This window comes from Sprattus sprattus, assembly GCF_963457725.1.
Source record: "Sprattus sprattus genome assembly, chromosome: 2".
Classification (NCBI taxonomy): Eukaryota; Metazoa; Chordata; class Actinopteri; order Clupeiformes; family Clupeidae; genus Sprattus; species Sprattus sprattus.
In genome coordinates this window covers 13116289-13136803 of record NC_137921.1, presented here as the reverse complement: position 1 = coordinate 13136803, position 20515 = coordinate 13116289, and the positions used below count along the sequence as shown (strand labels likewise).

Here is a 20515-nt window from a genome sequence, read left to right as displayed (position 1 = left end):
ACCGATATAACAACTGCCCACCCACTGATCCTGTGCAGCAGGATACAACAACAACAACAACACACAACTTGATTTAAATTACCTTTACCTAATTAATGATGTTCCCTGAAAACTACAACGCTATACTGCAAATGTTAAGTTTAGCAATAGGTCTTTTAACACAACAACAGTGCTATACTATATCCTACATTTCAAAATGCCAGGCACAATTTCAATTTGTTTACTTCAGGTTAATTGTGTCAGCAGAGATCTTTTTTATCCTCTCTACTGTTCCAGGCAGGCAAAACCTCAAGACCCCCTTTTTAAACTAGTAAAACAACAATCTAAAACCACAGCTATGTCTCAGTTGTGAATGGAGGTCAAAGACAAAGCTAGTCATAAAGCAAACACTATTTGATGAACCACTACCTTAACTCAAGGTTTTACTTTAGTTATAAGTACAAATATAATGCAAATGTCTTTTAAATGTAAAGAAAACAGGGACCCTTGAGCACCGACACACAACTTTATAATAGTATCTGGCTGAGGAGCTGAGTGACTTTGGTGCAACTGCCAGTGCTCAGTTAATCTCAGAAGTGCATCTTTTTTTTTTTTTTTTTAAACACATGTATGAAGTTACACCATTGATTAGTTCTCTTTATATTTTTTTATAGATTTCTATTGTAATTTTCCCTTGTATGGCCCTAGGAAATTGTGGGAAGCCCCTTCTTTCTTGACACATAAAAATAATAACATGCCCATATGAGGTGCATCGGAGGAGAGAGGGTGGAGTCTAATGCCTACGAAAACTACATAAATACAGACTGCTCTCAACCAATGACACAAAGAGTAGCATCAGTCACACAGAGACAGGAATCAAACTACTCATCCCCTAAGGCTGGTCTACAAAGAAACTTCAACATCGGCCTCTGTTTTCAGCAAGGCAGAAGAAGTTCAAAGCTGTTCAATACATTGAAATCTTTAACCATGAAACCTGGACTACTTGCTGTCCTTGTTTTGGGGACATTCACTCTGGGTGGATGGTGCAAACCCCTTAAGTCTGTCTTTGTTACATTTCCTGGAGATGTCATCAAAAATATGACCAATAAAGAGCTTGCACAGGTAAGTCATATTTATTCAGGTTGTAATATGCTCATTTTAACACTAATATTACTACTATATCTTGTTTGATGTGTAAATGCCTGATATTATGGAATCACTAATCACTGTTGATTAGAGACAAAAATACAGCACATTTTATGGTGGTTTGTTTCAATGTGAATGTTCTGCTCATGCCATATTACACTGTTATGTCTTCATAGCAATACCTGGAGCGTTTTGGCTACTTGAATGTCATGCAAAAGAGTGGGATGCAGCCGGCAGTGTCCGCCTCAAAAGCTCTGATGAGAATGCAGAGGCAGATGGGCCTGGAGGAGACTGGCAGACTAGACGAGACCACCATTGATGCCATGAAACAGCCACGCTGTGGTGTTGTTGATGTTCGTAACTACCAGACATTTGATGGTGACCTCAAATGGAACCACCAAGACGTCACTTACAGGTGTGTGAGCTTTTAAATAGAAAGCAAGGATGACACCATGACTAAAACATTTTGTTATGTCCTAGCCGTAGATACCTGTTTAGAGGTCTGATGAGATATTTTAGAGATGAATGGTGTTTGCTTTAAAACTGACCGCCTTTCCCCTCACAGGATCCTGAACTACTCCCCAGATATGGAGTCCTCTTTGATTGATGACGCATTTGCCCGTGCATTCAAGGTGTGGAGTGATGTCACACCCCTAACTTTCACACGGCTATACGATGGCACGGCAGACATCATGATTTCCTTTGGAAAAGCCGGTAAGTTGCAGACATGGAAGGTTCTGATGCAATGCATGGTGTAGAATTGCGCGGTCTCCCATTTCATCTTTCATATACTGATGCATTGGTACAACCCAAACCATGTGTAACTCATTTCAAACATCTCTGAGCAAAACTGAGCAGGATTATATTTTCCTTGGGTTCTTTTTAGATCATGGAGACCCCTACCCATTTGATGGAAAAGATGGTCTTCTGGCACATGCTTACCCACCAGGCGAGGGGATGCAGGGTGATGCCCACTTTGATGATGATGAGTTCTGGACTCTTGGAACTGGACCAGGTATGACTTCTCTTAATGTTGTATTTTAGAGTGTACCATAGAGTGTAAATAAAAAGAAAATAATGTACCATGATGCAGTATTCTCTGTACCCTCTACTGCTTGATGGGAAAATGTCTCCCTCTAGAGTTTTGTCATGAACTAGTCTCTTCAGCTGTTTTCAAAACCAAAATATTTGTCTGTTTCAGCGGTGAAGACCAGATATGGCAATTCAGATGGTGCAATGTGCCACTTTCCTTACACATTTGAGGGTAAAACCTACACCACCTGCACAACTGAGGGACGCACTGACGACCTGCCCTGGTGTTCAACTACAGCTGACTACGACAATGACAAGAAGTTTGGCTTCTGCCCTAGCGAACGTAAGTTTCTTTACTGTCTACCAACAAAGGATGTATGATGAATTATGGTCAGCTGTGCGTCAGAGCCTGTGGATGAGGTTAAACAATTCCCCCCTCTCTTCTTTCCATAGTCCTTTACACAATCGGTGGGAACAGCAATGGAGCGGAATGTGTTTTCCCCTTCGTGTTCCTGGGCGAGACATACAATGGGTGCACCACAGAGGGCCGCTCTGATGGGTACCGCTGGTGTGCCACGACAAATAACTTTGACCAAGACAAGGAGTACGGTTTCTGTCCCAGCCGAGGTAAGCCACCAGTGGCGAACCACGTCTCTTTGCCCCATAATCTTTTCAGAATGCATAACCTCATTGCTTGTGTCCATGTCTTCCCAGATACGGCTGTGATTGGGGGAAACTCAGAGGGAGAGCCCTGTCACTTCCCCTTCACCTTCCTGGAGAACACATACACTTCTTGCACCAGTGAGGGTCGCTCAGATGGCAAGCTGTGGTGCGGAACTACAGCCAGCTATGACAAAGACCAGAAATGGGGATTTTGCGCAGACAGAGGTAGGCGCAGGGACTGGTGCAACTGCTAAATGATGACTGTGAGCAGGCAGGTCCTGCATAATGTACAGGAATCGACTGAATTAACCTGTGAATTTTTTCTGTGGTATTTTGTAGGATACAGTCTGTTCCTGGTTGCGGCACATGAGTTTGGGCATGCTCTGGGGCTAGATCACTCTAATATTCAAGATGCCCTGATGTACCCAATGTACAAATATGTTGAGACATTCTCTCTGCATGGAGATGACGTTGAAGGCATCCAGTATCTCTATGGTATGTCATTGTTCTTAACTGCATAAAACTACAAATCTAGGAAATGCATCTTAACTGTGCACACTGACTTTATTTCAATCCCATATTCCTTTTTTTTTTTTGAAGGACCAAATCCTGACACCAAGCCTCCTAAACCCACAACTACACCTTCCCCACCTGGACCTACTCCTGAGACAGAACCCACAGAAGAACCCACGAGAAAGCCCACCATTCCGACCACCCCACACCCTGTGGATCCCTCAGCAGATGCATGCCAAATGGATATGTTTGATGCCATCACTGAGATCCAGGGGAAGCTCCACTTCTTTAAGGATGGGTAGGCTCTCTGTCATTATTCCTGTCATGATGACAATAACCTGCACACATTTGTTATGGATATTAAAAATGTATTCCATCGGCTCGTTTGTATAGGCAATACTGGAAAATGACAGGAAAAGACCACAAAGGCCTCCAGGGGCCTTATCCAATGGCTGACATGTGGCCTGCCCTGCCTGCGGTTATTGACACTTGCTTTGAAGATCATCTCACCAAGAAAATCTACTTCTTCTCAGGTACCAGAATTCTACCAGAAGTCCACTCACTTCTTTAAAAAAAAAAAAAACTCTCATCCTTTTGGTTTGCTTCGTTTACAACTTCATTTATAACTTAATTTGCTCTCCCACAGGCACTAGGTTCTGGGTCTATACAGGACAGAATGTTCTAGGTCCTCGCACAATTGAAAAGCTTGGCCTCCCAAGCAACCTGAGTCGAGTCGAGGGGGCTGTGCAGAGGGGAAAAGGAAAGGTTCTGCTCTTCAGTGGGGAAAACTACTGGAGGTGAGTCTGAACAGGTCATATATCATAAGGCTGAAAGTCATACTTTGTACAGAGCTGAAACCCTATACAAACCACTGGAACAGTAAGTAAATTGTGATCTGGACATACATGTGCCGACATTACTCAGCAATTGTTTGTTATTTTCTCAGACTGGATGTCAAAGCTCAGATTATTGACAAAGGATATCCCCGCTTCACTGACTTGGTCTTTGGTGGGGTCCCTACTGATGCTCATGATGTATTTCTCTACAAGGGTAAGAGGAAATGTTTTGTAACTACAAGAAATTGTGCCAAAAAGAAAAACCATCACAGATGAATCATTCTCTCTTCAAGCAAATATCATGGTTCATTAATTTCAAATGTTTCATTCCAGGCCATCTTTACTTCTGCCGTGGTCGTTTCTACTGGAGGATGAACTCTCGTCGGCAAGTAGACAGAGTTGGCTATGTGAAGTACGACGTCATGAAGTGCCCTGATCACTCTGTGTACCGCTACTGAGACATCCGTCTCCCTTAAGAATTTACCCACTCAGGTTTCAGTTTCATCTGTGATCTGCTGGTAAAGATCAGCCTGTGGGCACTCTTGTTAACTGTAGAAAAATATGGCAAAGCTCCATCCCGTTTGAGCGTCTCTCTGGTTTGAAAATGAGGGATTATTGATCATGACCTTCAATCCATCCATGAATGATTCAAATCAACAAATAACGGCCTTTCAAGGTCACAATGACATAGGATGTTGCTCTTTTTTTTTGTCACTTTGGAAGACCTGCTCATCTTAAGAGTATGGTTAATGATAAAAGGATGGAATACAATGTGGATATCAGTATTGTTAAAACAAAGAATATTCCTCAATTGCTCTAGCTGAAGTCAAATGGATACATTTGGACTACTGTTGGTTCTCTATTTAAAGTTTGCCTGGTGCAAATGCAAGTTTTGATGTGAAGTTATGTTTTTATTTGATGTTTGTGAATCTAATGTCTCATGTTAGCACTCAAAATATTTATATAAATCATGTGTTTTCATTTTTGTAAAAATGAATGCAATAAATTAAAACATAGGGTAACTCATATCTTTGTTTTGTCGTTTATTATAGATATTTTCATTCCTTCTTCAATTACTAAGACTCATTATTGAGCCTCAAAACAAAACACAAATACACAGACTCTCCAACAGACTTATCTGTGGAAATCATGTCAACGCTGTTGTGAATAATTAACCAACTTCACTCACAGCAGAACCAGTATGCTTTGATTACATGACACTAGATCAACTAACGTTAGCATTCAAATCTAATGAAAGGTACAGCACACAATAAACAGCACTACACTGAACTATAGTATAATAGCTATTCGACAGTTATGCATTACAACTATAAACGATAACTTACAAATTCGATATTTAATCAGAGAAGTTTAACGATTTAGCTAATCCACACATATTAGTCCGCGTTGCTGGAACAGGAACTGTAGTACGCCCTCCTCTGAAAACAATAGTTCTCTATCTTTAAATCAGATGTCTCCACTTGTATCTCGATATTGTTTGAGAGTTCAATTGTAGTAAAACTCCGTTCGGCGACAACATAGCATGTAGATCAAAATATGAAATTACAAACTAGGTGAGCCTATTTCATAACGCGCAGCAGCTGATAAATGAGATCCGGTTTGCGTCCAACAGGAAGCCAGTAGATGTTGATGGCGCCCGACTAGAATGCCGTCGAAATAATCAGTTACACGAATACGTATTTATTTCTCTGTCAGTACAGCGAAGAAGACACGGAAGTCCGGAATTCACGGTAAGAAAAATGAACAGCAGTATAGTTTAAACTCGATTATCTATTTACATTTTCCTCCTGGGCAAACGTTGGGCGCTCTTTCGATTGTAGGCCCTCAAGGTCCCTCTCCTTTAGATAGTCGTTTTGGAACTGCCTGAGTGGAAAGGAAGGGCCTGTAAAATGGCGGTACGCAGCAGGCAGAATGGAGGGCAGCTTGACTCGTTTCAATTATAAAGAGTGGGGTCGTCGTGTCGGACCTTAATAGGTTGCGTTTCAGATGCAGCCGCTGGTACTTGGTTATGTGTGACATTAGGTTACTGTCATTCCTGTTAACATTTCAAGACACTGCATACGCATGAGGCAGCCATGGCAGTTAGCTGATTATCTTATGTCAGCGTCTTGTTCTAGATCTTTTAAGCGCAACTTCGGAACCATTTTAGTTGTGGTGGTTTGGCAACCTTGGATAGCTGTTTACGCTAGCGTTGGCTGGCACACATGCGTTCATCTCGTGTGGTCTTTGCTAACGTTACCTGGCAAAATTAATTAACGTTACCCCGATTCATTGGGTAGCAATCGCCCTGTGAATGTTTTGGCCTGATTATGGATACGAAACGCGTGATTTGCAAAACACATTTTACTTTCATTCTACAGCTGTATCAAAGCAGAAGTATCTGCCTTGATACGTGGTTGAAAGCTAACTGCTTTACGGCAGCCAGCTAACGTTATCGCTAGAGAATTTGGTAGCCAGTCTCTGTTACAATTAGCCTATATGGTTAACATATTTTGACACTTGTTTCGCTCTTTCTATGTGTTTTATTTTTGACAACGTCAAAGTTAGTCAGAGTCTTTGAGTTGCACGCAACGAACATACGACATCAGACCGCTAAAGACAGCAGAGCACATTTCCATATTTTGACAAATGAAACGTATGAGTAATGAAAACACGCGAGCATATCATTGTCAATTGTGCAGCAAATGTATTGCCGTTTGCCCTAATTCACAACAATAAGACACTGAGTCCTCCTAGTATATAGATTGTCTCACCCTGGTTTTGCTGAAGTGATCACGTATGGTTTATAACTAAGGTCCCATTCCCCTGGTTGAACATACACATTATGTTTTAACGTGTCTCAGAACTCTGGAAAGTGAATAGATGTTGACCATCCAAACCGTCAACGTGAATACAGTCAACATACTGTGGTGGTGAAAAATCATCCTATGCATCGGGATGGGTGTTTAATAAACATTTAAGAATCAGTGACATAACGTCCTTACCCTCATATATTACATGACTATCTTGTGCGCTTTGTCCAACGATTTAACTGTAATAGCTCACAATCTTCCTATGTTGTGGGGCAAAATAAAAAAAAAACGACTTTGACTTCATGCAACACCTTTTATCTAGCAAAGACATGCAAACTTAAAGGTACAGTCTGCGATTGTAATCCAATAAACTTTTTGTCAAGTCCGGCAAATTGCTCCTCATGGCCCTGTAGCTGTCTACTTTGTACATGCACTCTAAAAAACCTCTGGTGTTTGAACACAGCCCTGGCGCTACAAATGGGAAACAAAGCGGCTTGGACCGAGCCATGGACTATTATATCAAATAAAAAGATTGCTTCAGGACGACGGGAGGGAGGAGTGTAGTTTGATTGGCTGTTGAGCTCAAATATCAACCAAAAATCAACCACAAATAAGGCAGTGTGCCTTCAATCATAGTTGATTAGTGGTAATTCAAGCGGGTTGGAGAAATAATAAGAAGCAGTTGCAGTGGACCATAAATGTACAAAAAGGTTAACAAATTATGGTTGTGCATTCACGCTTTATTTGGTGGTACATTCCCCCCTTGATGCTCAGATGGATTCCGAGGAGATCGAGGTGGAAAGCAGTAGTGATGTGGGCCCCTCAGGACGGGAGGAGCCGTCGGAGAGTGGCATGGGCATGGAATCATCAGAGGCCATGTCTGCTGATAGCAGCGACGCTGCTGCCCCACCGGCCATGGCTCCAGAGTCAGACTGCCACGTGGGACAAAGTTCAGAGGGGATTGTGGTGAGGATATCTGCTGAACATGGCACATGTGACTTGGGTAGCAGCACGCATGCATTCACGCTTTCTATGTACAAGACGTTTCACAACCTGTACCTACAGGAAAGACAGTGAGTGAGTGTACATGTACGTATGTTGTTCTTTCGTTGTTCACGCTCTCACAAGGGCGTTTTTGTGTTTTTTTTAAGGTGTTCATCCCAGAGACGAGCTCCAGTACGGATGTGCACGGTGTCCATCTGCCAGACTCCTCTTCTGTCGCCCAGTCCACCAGCGTGTCCAGCGTCTCAACGGTGACACAGTCCATCATGGTGTCCGGGTCAGCCCAGGTGGTGGTGCACTCAAGCGCAGCGTCAGATGGAGGGATGATGGTGTCCGACTCCACAGCCTCCACATCCTCCGACTTGGGCTCTGCCATTGACAAAATTATCGAGTCAACCATTGGCCCTGATATTATGAATGGTTAGATTATTATTTTGTATTGAATTGTCAAAGAGGAATGCAACCGGCGTGTTTTTTATTTTACTGCATGCATACAGTATAAATAAAAGCTTGTCATTTTCTTCAGGATGTATTGCTGTGACAAGTGCAGAAGACGGTAGTGCCGAGACAACACAGTACTTAATCCTACAAGGACCAGATGATGGTAAAAAAATCACCTATAAAAAGAATCCATCCTCCTGTTCTCCCCCTATGATCAGGACCCATTTGTGACTTCATGTGTCTTCGTGTTTGACTTTGCAGGAGCTCCCATGGTGGCTCACATGTCATCATCCGCCCTGTCCAGCCGCATTGCTATTGATGCTCTCGCAGACGGACCCACCTCCACCTGCTATGACCAATCAGACATGGCGGATGGAGTTCGGGGCAGCCTGGAGCCGGATCAACCGGACCAGACGGGTCACTCTGGCTACCAAGAGCACGAGGCAGGCAGTAGTAGCAGCAGCAGCAGCCGCAGCAACCGACCGGACCAAACCGGGGAGGCGCAGTACATAGAATGCAGCAGCGAGCAGTCTGATCGTCCGCGGCTGTGTCGCTTCACAGACTACAGTGTGGACAACTCTGACGAGCCTTTGCAGGGCTACGTCGAGTGCAGTGGCACCGACTCCTCGCCCCGCCACCACACCCGCTATGTGATGGAGTGCAGTGGCGGGTACCTGGAGAGTAGTGCCGTGGATGATGCAGAGCGGCCGCAGCACTCCAGCTACATCAGTGACGGCAGCGCGGGCGGCTCGTTCTCCCAGCGGGGCTCGCACTATGCTGAGTGCGTCACGGCAGGCCCCGACCAGCCCGGCTGCTCTCACTACCAGGAGCACGAGAGCACCCAGCCGGACCAGCCCCAGGACTCGGAGGACCGGCCGCAGGGTTCCGGGTATATAGAGTGCAGCACGGGCCAGGGTTCCCAGTACGCGGACGAGGGCACGTCGCAGCGCTCCCAGGCTGATACGGCAGGTAGCAGCAACCTGCCCGAGCAGATGGACTGCAGTGAGAGCCAGTCGGGGACGTACATCAGCAGCAGCGGGACCTACTCCGCGCAGCCCGAGCAGGAGGCTGCCCCAGAGTGGTCCCCCAGTGGGGAGAACGGACAGCAGGCCGACGGCGGAGTGGTGGAAGAGGTGGGGTTGGAGTTGGGACGCAGGGACCGGGCGCCTAACCTGGCGGAGCTGGAGGAGATGATGGAGGTGGTGATCGTGCAGCAGTTCAAGTGCAAAATGTGCCCCTACAAAAGCGTCTCGAAGGACACACTCATTAACCACATGAGAGACAGACATTTCAAGCCCACTGGTATGAAACCATCATAAGATTGTGAACAGAGTTATGAAGGAAAAAACATTGCCATAAAGTTTTGTATTTACACTGTAAAGATGTTTTTTATAAGAACTATTAAAAGAGTATGGACATAACATACATTTCCATATATGACCTTCTTTTCATTTTGTTACTATTGCAAGGACATTTGACCTGATTTGCCACTTACGTCAGTACCTGACACAAGGCCTATGCACTCGTGCAACATTAAAGATTGGGGCAAAAGACAACTCATCAGATGATTCTGGGTTAGGCATTTGATTGATTATCATTTGAATTTCAGGTCCTCCACCAAAAAAACGGGGTCGAGGTAGACCTCGGCGCTCTGAGGCAGTGGTGCGGCAGGTGGTGGCAGTCAAGGTGGAAGAGCCAGCAGAGGAAGAGGACGATGACATTGTGGATGCTGGCGCTATAGACGACGCTGAAGGTCAGTGAAATTCTTGGCAATTTCCTGTAGAACCCTGACACCATATCATTCATTCATTCATTCATTCATTCATTCTGTCGGCCATTTATTCATTCTCTTCCCCTTCTCTACAATCACCTGTCTGCAGAGGACAGTGACTATAGCCCTGCAGATAAAGAGTACCGCAGCAGACAGGCTCCACCTCAGCGCCAAGCTCCCTCCTCCTGCCCATCCTCCTCCCAGGACAGACCTCGACGGAGGGTTGGGAGACCAAAGAAATTCGGCGGCAGTCAGGGTGGGTCTGATGGATTGGCTGCATTATTATAGTTCATGCTGGAAAATTGATCATCGATTGATATCACTGACATGCAGTTGTGATCCATCCTAGTATCTTCTTGTTTCACTCGAACAGAAGCAGATAGTGTGTCTAAAACCAAGGGGAGTGGGGATGCTCAGGCCTCTGAAGAAGCTAGTTCCTCTGGGCTTGGGAACGGAACCACCTCCTTGGCCAATGGGAGCCAAGCTGAACCTGGGGTCAGCCAATCAGATTCCGAGAACAAAGACCCATCATCAAACACCGGGCCTGATGAGGCAGAGTGTTATCCTAGGAAACGTGGTCGGCCCTCCAAGAGGTTTCTGCGGAAGAAATATAGAAAGTACATCAATCGCAAGTAAGTAATTGAAATGACGAATTGAATCGAATTGAAATGACGAATACAGTGATCCAGTGTATTTATCATCGGATTCCTCATTTCTCAGTAGGTATTATAAATCGCTGAAACCCCTCCTGAGACCCCATAACTGCTGGATCTGTGGCTCTCGCTTTCTCTCTCAAGAGGACCTCCGATTTCACATCGAATCGCATGAAGGCAACGACCCGGAGTGCTTCAAATGCCTTCAGTGCAACTATCGGTGCAAGCGCTGGTCTTCCCTAAAGGCGAGTGTGAATTACTATACTGTTCCATGCGACTTGACAGAGATGTAGTACCAGTCAAGTTTCCTGTTCCTTTATATATCTTCTATTAAGGTTTTTTTTAAATGTTTGTGCACATCAAAAATGTTCTAAATGCCATGTGATTGTGCTGAACTTGCTATGCTGCATTTACTCAGAACTGTTCTTGGTTTTATTGGAGATGTGAACCTGGGATTTCTTGACAGGAGCACATGTTCAACCATGAGGGAATCAAGCCATATAAATGTGACGAGTGTGACTATACGAGTGTGTACAAGAAGGATGTGATCCGGCACTCAGCTGTTCACAACAAAGACAAGTAAGAAGAAGCTTCTTACAAACAGCATATTAGAGCAACATATTTTTGGTCTTGAGCCTTATAGCTAAAGGACAATCTATAACTGAACTGTTTTTCTGTTCCAGGAAAAAGAAGCCAGATTTGGTAAGATCCCTTTTTTTCTCTTTTTTTTTTTCTCTTTCTTTCTTTTACTTCCTGTTCATTCCTGTTTACTGTTGAGAATTAACAATACTCAGGTCTTCTCTGCTCAGGTGCCCAAGATCTCCCAGTTCCCTTGCCCAATATGCCACAGAGTGTACCCCATGCAAAAGCGCCTGACCCAGCACATGAAAACCCACAGCAATGAGAAGCCACACGTGTGTGACAAGGTGAGCGGCAACCCAGTGCATTATCCTCTGTCCCTCAGGAGGATCTTACAGACACTCAGACCATATAAATTATGTTTGGTATTCCATTGGAAATATAACAATGAAGGTATAAATAATAGTCATTCCTTTTCAGTGTGGGAAGTCCTTTAAGAAGCGGTACACTTTTAAAATGCACCTTCTAACTCATATCCAAAGTTGTGGAAACAGCAGGTTTGAGAAGACAGGGTGAGGAGTCTTCTCATTTATACCATTTATCGATGTCTACATTTCCGTAAATACTTAGAGAACATGCTTCATATATCTACTTGTTTTTTTAACATTTATCTTTTTAAACTATATCAGGTTTAAGTGTGAGTTTTGCGACTACACGTGTGAAAACAAGAAGCTCCTTCTGAACCACCAGCTGTCTCATACCAGTGACAAGCCCTTCAAATGTGACTACTGCAAATACTCGACTACCAAAGAGGACTTCCTAGTGTCTCACTTGGCCATTAAGCACACTGGTGAGTCCGCTTGGTCGGGAGCTGTCGTGAACTGCTGTCAGTGGAACTATTGAAGGAGAACTCTATGGAAACCTCACCTCAATTCAGTTGTTTGAATTGTATTCACTTCCATAGTGCAATTAACTATTGAGCAAGCACATAGGCAACGGTATCAAGGAAATACTCCCCTTTTCTACTCCGTGACATGATTTAGAGGGATTTAATGGTTGCGCTTTCAGTCCAGGTTCCAGCTCATCAAACACTCTCTTTATTTGTCCCCGGCAGGAGAGAAACCCTTCTCGTGTGAACTGTGCCACTTCACGACCAAACACAGGAAGAACCTGCGGCTGCACGTGCAGTGCCGCCACCCAGAGGCGTTCGAGGAGTGGAGCCAGAACCACCCAGAGGAGCCGGTGCGCCGACGCCGCCGGCCCTTCTTCACCATACAGCAGATTGAGGATCTCAAGCAGCAGCATGAGTCCCAGGGCATCCAGAACACCATTGTGAGTCGGGAGGAGAGGGGAATGGCCACCAGTCGGAGCTCTTCTGGGAAAAGGTTAGGGGAAACTGAGTGATTCCACGTGTGGTCACTTGTCTGATTGCTCTTTGCTCTGTGTGGGTTTAGGTGTCCGTGGATCCAGTCACCCTTCAGGCCATGCACAGCATTGACAACGCCTCTGTAGCCCAAGATGCAGATGGCAACACAACCATCATCTATGAACAAGGTCTGTGATCATCTTTCCATGTGGTCCGCTTTAAAATATCTGTTTGTCTACAGAGGCATGCTTACACTGTTACCTAGCGATAAGAAATCATATATTGTCGTCAATAGTGCTGTCAAAATGAACGTAGCATAAAGAGCAATGCAAAGCAAGGATGCCTTCATTGGCTTAAGCCCACACTGTGAGGAATGGAGTTTTAATAGCTAAAATGCTATTTCACAGGCTAAAATAATGACTGTTAAATTGTTAGAAAGTGAGAGAAATGGAAAAGTGCTTAAATGGAAGACCTACAGGGGTCTGTTTTCCTCCCCTTAAGTGTATATAACATGAATCGAGCCTCTGCCACCTTGGCCAAACCTCTTGGTAACTTCCATGAAAGGAGAGGAGGTAGGGGTGCACAACTTTAGTAATACACTGCCCCCGATCAGCTTGGAATGCATGAAATCAGCATGAAATCTCACTAGCAGACAGCTAGTCAGGCTTACATATAGGTTTTTGAAGTAGTAGTATTCATGCTGATCTTCTGTGCTTCTAAAGTGGGCTCAACAGACCTGTCGGCCCAGAATGCCCTAGATCTGCTTCTGAACATGAGCAACGCCCGTGAACTCGCGGGAAACGCACTACAGGTAAACCTCACCTTACAAAACAAAAAAAGAGTTGTATTTTCCATAGACTACTGTTACAGCTAATGAAGTATTTTGAAGAGCTTTGCCAAAAGCAAGCTTTTGTCATTGTGGAGGTAGATGTTAGACCTTTATGTTAGTATGTTTATATGTTTTATGTCCTATGCACCAACCACACAAAGATCAAGTTAATTTCCTGTATGTGTAAATATACTTGGCCAATAAAAATAATTCTGATTCTGATGTGTTTCTGGGGGGGATACTCTTTACTTTAGGTTGCAGTGCTGAAGCAGGACAGTAAGACCCTGGAGCCAGGCACGTGGGTGGAGGCCGAAGAGGGCGCCCAGGATGTTTCACTGCAGTCCCAGAAGGTGGTGACGTTTCACGTGGCGGAGAACGGGGAGACACTGGTGCAGGAGGCCTTTGAGTCGAGTGTTGGCGAGGCAGGCGGGGAGATCACCCAGATCGCCATCAGCGCCTACGAGGAATCGGCCGACTTCAGTGTGGTGGAGCAGGCTGCCGAGGAGATCCACAGCACTGACCCATCATACAGGTACCTCTGTCGAGTCCCCCTGGTACACAGCTGTGCCTTTCTCTTCATTATTCATAAATATTACATTTAATATGCACTTGATTTGATTTTAGGGTCCTTACCGACAACTGGTGCCATGTTCTGAGTGTTAAATGTGTAAATGTTCTGAGGCTTTGGTCGTGAACGCAGAGCGCTCACTCTTTCTTTGTGTGGTGCCTATTCAGCAGTGCAGAGGAACTCCCCACTGACGCTCAGGCCATGGAGGTGAGCAGCGATGGCGTGTCTGACTCAGGAATACTCAGGGAGCACAAAGACAAGTTCTACCTGAGCTCCAGCCTGACCGACGGTATGATGCAGCAGGTGGAGGTAAGGTCATCACTGCCTTCTACATCCATATTTAGTCATTTAGCAGACGCTTTTATCCAAAGCGACTTACAAGGATGTATATCCATTTTACATTTACACGGATGACACACTGCACATCAGGAGCATTTAGGGGTTCAGCGTCTTGCTCAAGGACGCTTCGACATGGAATCGAACTAGCAACCTTCTGATTACTAAACAACTTCTCTACCTCCTGTACCACTGTCGCCCTTCTCTGTTTGCTTTCTTTTAAAGTAACGCTATGCAACAATTTGATACTTTTTGAGATATTGTTTTATAGGCAACTAGTTTTGGTACCATCCTCAAATTAATTTTGATAGCATATGGTCATGTGGAGGACCGATAAATACCTGTGTCTTCCCCACTAGCCATCTAGGATATGCCCTATGTAGTTCTGTGTACCAGGCTGGAACACCCGGCAAAAATGGAATTATTGCTGCTTTAAGAGACTGTATAGTTTGAAAGAGCACACAGGTTACCATAACCATAAGTTATGGGGGGCACTGTAGCTCACACAGTAGCCTCGACCACATTCGGGCTTGACGCCCATGGAGGACACAGGTTCAAATCCGGCCCGATGTCATTTCTCCAGTCCACTCCCCACTTCTTCGCCCTCTCATTTCCTGTCCCACTCTTCACTTACCTATCAATTAAAGTCATAAAAAAAAGAAAAAAAAACATCAGTTATGCTGGGCAAGCCTATATAAGAGCTGTATGTAACTGTGAGTTGTTCTGTCGCACGTCCTGTCAGCTGAGCAGCGAGGCGTCGGGCTCTCCCTACTCCCGTCAGCAGCTCAACACCAAGAGGTTCTCCTGCCGGATCTGCATGGAGTCCTTCCACGGCCGCTCCGACATGGAGAACCACAAGAGGGCGCACATCGACCCCAGTACCTTCAAGTGTCCGGACTGCGAATTCACAGCCTCCTCCTGGGCAGAGGTCAAGGTCAGGCCCACAACACACCAAACTGATTGTTTAGGCACATGACCTTTAACCTGACCACCATCCACTGTTAACCTGTTGTGCAGATCGTCCAGTCATGTTAAGCGTCACACTCTCTCTGTTTGGCAGGCTCACATGGCGCTGCATTCCTACCTGCGGCCGCACAAATGCACCAGTTGCAGTTTTGCCTCAAAGAACAAGAAGGACCTTCGGCGTCACATGATGACCCACACTAATGAGAAGCCTTTTGCCTGTGATCTTTGTGGGCAGAGGTAGGTCTAGTTTGAGCACAAAGAATATTCTTGTGTCGGCAAAAGCATTGACTACTTATAACCAAGGGCCTTGGTATTGCTTTTGTTGGCTAATATTAATTGCTAGAAAAAACTAAATATAACTCTGCTCTCTCTGTAGCAAACAAATGAATGCTGTGATACAAACATGTTTACTTGAAATATGGAATGGTAAAATAAATAGTTTTTTAAAAATTCTAAAGGGTTGAATTACAGGGAATGGTCAAATATAATAATATTTGGCAGGAATGTTCTCCAGGTTCTGGCAGGAATGTTCTCCAAGTTCTGACACCTCTGGTTGTGGCTTTCCAGGTTTAACCGTAACGGGCACCTAAAGTTCCACATGGAGCGGCTGCACAGCCAGGACCCTCCGGCTCGCAAGACCAGGCCGGGCACGTCCCAGACAATCATAGTCAACAGTGACGAGGAGGCCCTGGCCACTTTGCAGTGTGAGTGGCTGTTTTCAATCTTGGTCCGTTTCGCTGGTCAGAACTTGAGTCGGGATATTCCCTCCTCCCCCTGCCCCCGTTGGACTCCTTTCACATTACATTATTTGGTTGCGAACCTGACCATGGACTGTTGTCATCAACTCACTGAGGAATGTGCAACTTTTATTTACCAATGACGCAAGGCAATGGCCTGGAGAAATAATGGAAAGCCACAATCGCTTTGCTTGCTGAACACACATGCCTATATGTCCTCTAGTACCTATTCTTTTGGCAATTTTGGAAAATTGCATGTTAATTCATAATTTGACATTTAACATAAAAGTGAATTGATTGCCTTTGTTCGCACTCACCGTGAACGGAGCTCAAGTTCGATTGCAACCACCTTCTCCTGGTGGTTGCAGTTCTCGTACCTGGGTCCTTTCCCGGGTCAGAAAAACTACTCTCACACCTGCAAATCGAACTAACTCATTAAACCGTCTCGGATCCGGACCAATCACTCTAGTGTGAAAACAGACAGACAGACTGTCAGCACTGGTGTGCAGGGCTCACTGGTGTGCAGGGCTCACTGTGTGCGGTCGTATAACTGATTCCTGTTGTGTGCAGCAGCCTTGCAGGCGGGGCAGACGGTGATCAGCCCTGAGCAGCTGCAGCAGGCCCTGGGCCAGGACCACATCATCGTCTCCCAGGAGCAGTCACTCTCTGACCAGGTACACACACACACACACACACACACAGAAATGTGTCTTTCGGCCTACAGAGATAAGGGACGGTGACGTTTTTGTTTTTTTTTGCCGGAAGGTAGACAACCCAAACTCAGAACATGTTTATTCAAAATATGTTTGTTGTTGTTGTGATATCTACTAGTGAGAGTGATAATAGTGATCTGTATTGATAACTATTAATAAACTGCACCAGGTCACAGGTTAACTCATGATCCAATTTTTCCTCTTCAAAATCAATATAACACAGACGAGGAAGAAGAAAACCTCTTCTTCATAGGGTGGAATAAGTTATTAACCAGGAGAACTTGTTTTCAGGAGGAGGCCACCTATATCCAGCAGATCACCACTGTGGACGGGCAGACAGTCCAGCACCTTATGACCGCTGATAACCAGGTGATTAGGCTTGTCACACACACACACACACACACACACACACACACACACACACACACACACACATGCAGTAGGCATCAGCAGCTTGTTCTCTAGTATGTCTGTTCATCTTTCCGACTGAGCTTCCCTGAGGATTAGGAAGGGTTATAAGGGGAGTTTTCAGTGCCCCCCCTTAATGTGCCGTTCGCCTCTCACACAGGTTCAGTACATCATCTCCCAGGACGGAGTCCAGCACTTACTCCCCCAGGAGTATGTGGTAGTGTCTGACGGCAACCACATTCAGGTGAGGCATCGAGTTTGAGATATTGAATGGACCGCTATTCATTGTGTTTGATAATGTGTTTGGCCTGACTCATGTAAGGACGTCATTACAGCCCGCATGATTGAAATATACATAACAAAAACAAAAAAAAGCTGAAAAAGAACACAAAGTAAGAAATGTAACTGATGCCTTGTTCTGTTCCCTTCTTTGTGCCTATAGATGCCAGATGGCCAGATTGCGCAGATCCAGTACGAGCATGACGGCACGTTTCTACAGGAGCAGCAGGTCAGAAAACCAAACCCACGTTACAGGCCAGCAGGCCTTGTGACACCACTTTATTAAGCACATGGGTCTTTGTCCATGTAAACAATAGCCAGCCACAGTATCACAACACACTGAATCAACAAAATCAAATCAAACTTTATTTGTACGGCGCATTTTATAACAGGAGTTAACACAATGCGCCTCACAGAAGGAAAATGGGGTTACAAACACTCGTAAAGACACACAGATTTTCCAGAGATAAATAAACAGGAAATGGCCTACTAACCACACTGTACTAACAATTGCCCTTCTTCCTGCGTCCAGATTGCACTGACTCATGACGGGCAGATTCAGTACGTGCCTCTCAGCTCCGAGCAGCAGATCGTCAGCCCTGAGGACCTGGAGGCTGCGGCCCACTCGGCTGTCACAGGTACAAACTCCGACCCCACCCTTACAACGTGGTCCATTGCTTAAGCAACAGCTTCATACTAATCAAGAGTTAAAATCCCTTAAATACATTTAGAAAAACTATTAACTTTGGATTTTTCTAACCGTATGTCAACTTATTCATGTACTTACAATACAAATTTACAATAAATATTAGAGGCATTTGAGTGTTGCCGTTCCTGACAATTCAATTAAAGTAGAAAGGATTGCGTAGAAATATTTGAATGTGGGAGATGTGTTGTGCATGGTACAGGAGAAAGAAATATGCAGATCTCAAGATGCTGTGTGTGTGTGTGTGTGTGTGTGTGTGCGTGTGTCTGTGTGTCTGTCTATGTGTGTGTGTGTGTGTGTGTGTGTGTGTGTGTGTGTGTACGTGTGCGTAAAGCTGTTGCAGATGCAGCCATGGCACAGGTACAGACTGTCTACACTGAGGCTACACCTGAGCAGCTGGAACAGATGCAACAGCAGGGCATCCACTACGATGTCATCACATTCTCTGAGGACTAGAGACACCGACACACCAACACACACACACACACACACGCTGCTTACTGACGGACTCTCTGTACATACTAAAGCGACGTGGGCCTGCAGATACATAAGCACTCTATTGCTGAGTCCCTGTATACAGAGCGGACCATAGGGGGCTGCCATCATTCATTTGATGGGTTGTTTGTAATATAAATAGAGCTTTTTTATTCTCAAAAAAAGTACACCACTTGCTTGTGGCTCTTATATGTTGGGTGCTGTACAATAAGAGGCAGAATACTTTATGGGAGGATAAGTGACTTTGTAATTATTTAAAATGATTTAATTTATCTACAAACATGTGCCTGAGCTGCTTTGACTTTCGTGGACACAGAAAAAGTTCTATTAGCCGACATATTTTGTGATCGAGCGTTTTTTTGTATGTTCTTTTAAATGATTGAATCGACTACAGTGGTACTATGTACTATTTTTCTGTGTGGCTCCGTAGTCGCAGAGGTCCAGAGATGCTTTTGTTGTCTAGGCCTTTGGTCAGTATGGTTTTGTTTTGTTCTGTTGTACGTGTTCATCTGTTGCAAATCTGTTCCTCACTAGGAGAAGCTTTGCTCGCGAGTTGCTAGAGATAAAAGAAAAAAACGGAGTGAAGTTTAACCTGAAACCAAATAAATCACTTTACATTGTCAGTTCGCTCACGCTTGGCTGCGCACATGTGCTTGCTTCCATGCCTCCACTCATATTCACCCTTAGCTTTATGTCACACCAACACTGTGCATTAGGTCTCCACCTCAAGCCTCGACATTCGTATCAGCACAGGGTTGGCACGGATCAGCCTGTGGACTTTCTGATTCATCCTCTTTCATGGAATACACTTGAGTTTATTTGATTGGTTCCATGTGAGGTTTTCACTCACCTCTTGCTTTTAAGGGGTGAGTTCACTCACCTTGTTGCTGCAAAAGAAGCTCTTGAGGAGATGGGTGACTTCTTTGAACTCTACTTGAGCTCATAGTCACTCCACCCATGTAGTACACAGAGCTGGGGACTAATGGATAAGCACTAGGACTCGTGGGTTTAGCCCAGAAAGTACACACATTGGGTGCTGCCATCTTCACAATATCCTGTTCCGGGTAGAAAACTAAGACCAACCAACTAAGCAGTACATGACTAAATCGAGACTGGTCTATGCAATACATATTAGACACCAAGATCAGATTTATTCAATTTGTAATTGGCTAAGTGGTACTACACACGACAGATTCGAAAATAATAGATTATAGAATAGACGTATGATTATATGACGTATAATAAATGTATGATTAATGAAAGGATCCAATGGAGAAATCACTTCTTACCAGCATGATATCTCAGCATTTGAGCCTTAATGAAACTGACTATGGATAAATCCCAGCTGAGAAAGATATTTGCACTGTAGTATCTTTGCATTGTCTGAACAAACATATAAATGGAAAAAAAATATGTGGGGAAGAATTGCCTTTGCCAATAAAAAAGTTAGTTCCTCATTTTTTGGCCCACTCACATTGCTTTGCAGCAGAAGTGCTCACAGTGTTCAAGAGACCTGTTGATGGTGGAAGATGAGACTTCTACTCACCCTGCTTTTCTGTCTTAAATATGGTAAGACTCCTGTTCAAAGCCTCACTGGAATAATAAGAGCATTGGCTGAGGTTGACACTCACTGTTTTTCAGGTGTTTATCCAGCGAGAGGGCAACAGAGGACAGATGTGTTTGG

At 44.7% G+C, this 20515-nt stretch overlaps 2 protein-coding genes across 10 annotated transcripts; both read left to right on the top strand.

Moving 5' to 3' along the window:
* Positions 1 to 966: 966 nt before the first annotated feature.
* mmp9 (matrix metallopeptidase 9) lies at positions 967 to 4627 on the top strand (the record flags this gene model as incomplete). The annotated part of the gene is made up of 13 exons (XM_080860461.1): positions 967 to 1101; positions 1302 to 1540; positions 1691 to 1839; positions 2012 to 2140; positions 2327 to 2500; positions 2611 to 2784; positions 2872 to 3045; positions 3160 to 3315; positions 3421 to 3631; positions 3727 to 3866; positions 3980 to 4130; positions 4280 to 4383; positions 4503 to 4627. 13 exons carry the CDS (start codon positions 967 to 969, stop codon positions 4625 to 4627), a joined length of 2061 nt encoding a protein of 686 aa, XP_080716587.1.
* A 767-nt stretch (positions 4628 to 5394) lies between these two features.
* Positions 5395 to 20511, top strand: LOC308360840 (zinc finger protein 335-like). 9 transcript variants are annotated; one of them, XR_013968535.1, is made up of 29 exons: positions 5395 to 5920; positions 7757 to 7948; positions 8134 to 8404; positions 8511 to 8588; positions 8687 to 9727; positions 10035 to 10178; positions 10306 to 10452; positions 10546 to 10828; positions 10917 to 11094; positions 11316 to 11428; positions 11533 to 11551; positions 11644 to 11775; positions 11909 to 12000; positions 12118 to 12278; positions 12543 to 12760; positions 12883 to 12982; positions 13517 to 13605; positions 13878 to 14155; positions 14359 to 14500; positions 15270 to 15461; positions 15588 to 15730; positions 16061 to 16197; positions 16801 to 16904; positions 17235 to 17312; positions 17512 to 17595; positions 17794 to 17859; positions 18163 to 18268; positions 18671 to 20400; positions 20473 to 20492. XR_013968535.1 is itself a non-coding variant. In XM_080833007.1 (28 exons), exons 2-28 carry the CDS (start codon positions 7757 to 7759, stop codon positions 18790 to 18792), a joined length of 4671 nt encoding a protein of 1556 aa, XP_080689133.1. In that variant the 5' UTR covers positions 5395 to 5920; the 3' UTR covers positions 18793 to 20511. The 9 variants fall into 9 exon arrangements, 8 of the variants coding, with proteins under 8 accessions (XP_080689133.1, XP_080689132.1, XP_080689134.1 ...); XM_080833007.1 differs by having other exon boundaries at positions 10570 to 10828; positions 11659 to 11775; positions 18671 to 20511; XM_080833006.1 differs by having other exon boundaries at positions 10570 to 10828; positions 18671 to 20511.
* The last annotated feature ends 4 nt before the right edge of the window (positions 20512 to 20515 follow it).

Coding starts and splice junctions, on each gene's coding strand:
- LOC308360840 (XM_080833002.1), top strand. CDS start 7,757: ATGGATTCCGAGGAGATCGAGGTGGAAAGCAGTAGTGATGTGGGCCCC. Junction 14,156..14,358: donor AGCACTGACCCATCATACAG/GTACCTCTGTCG, acceptor GTGCCTATTCAG/CAGTGCAGAGGAACTCCCCA. Junction 16,905..17,234: donor AGCAGTCACTCTCTGACCAG/GTACACACACAC, acceptor ACTTGTTTTCAG/GAGGAGGCCACCTATATCCA.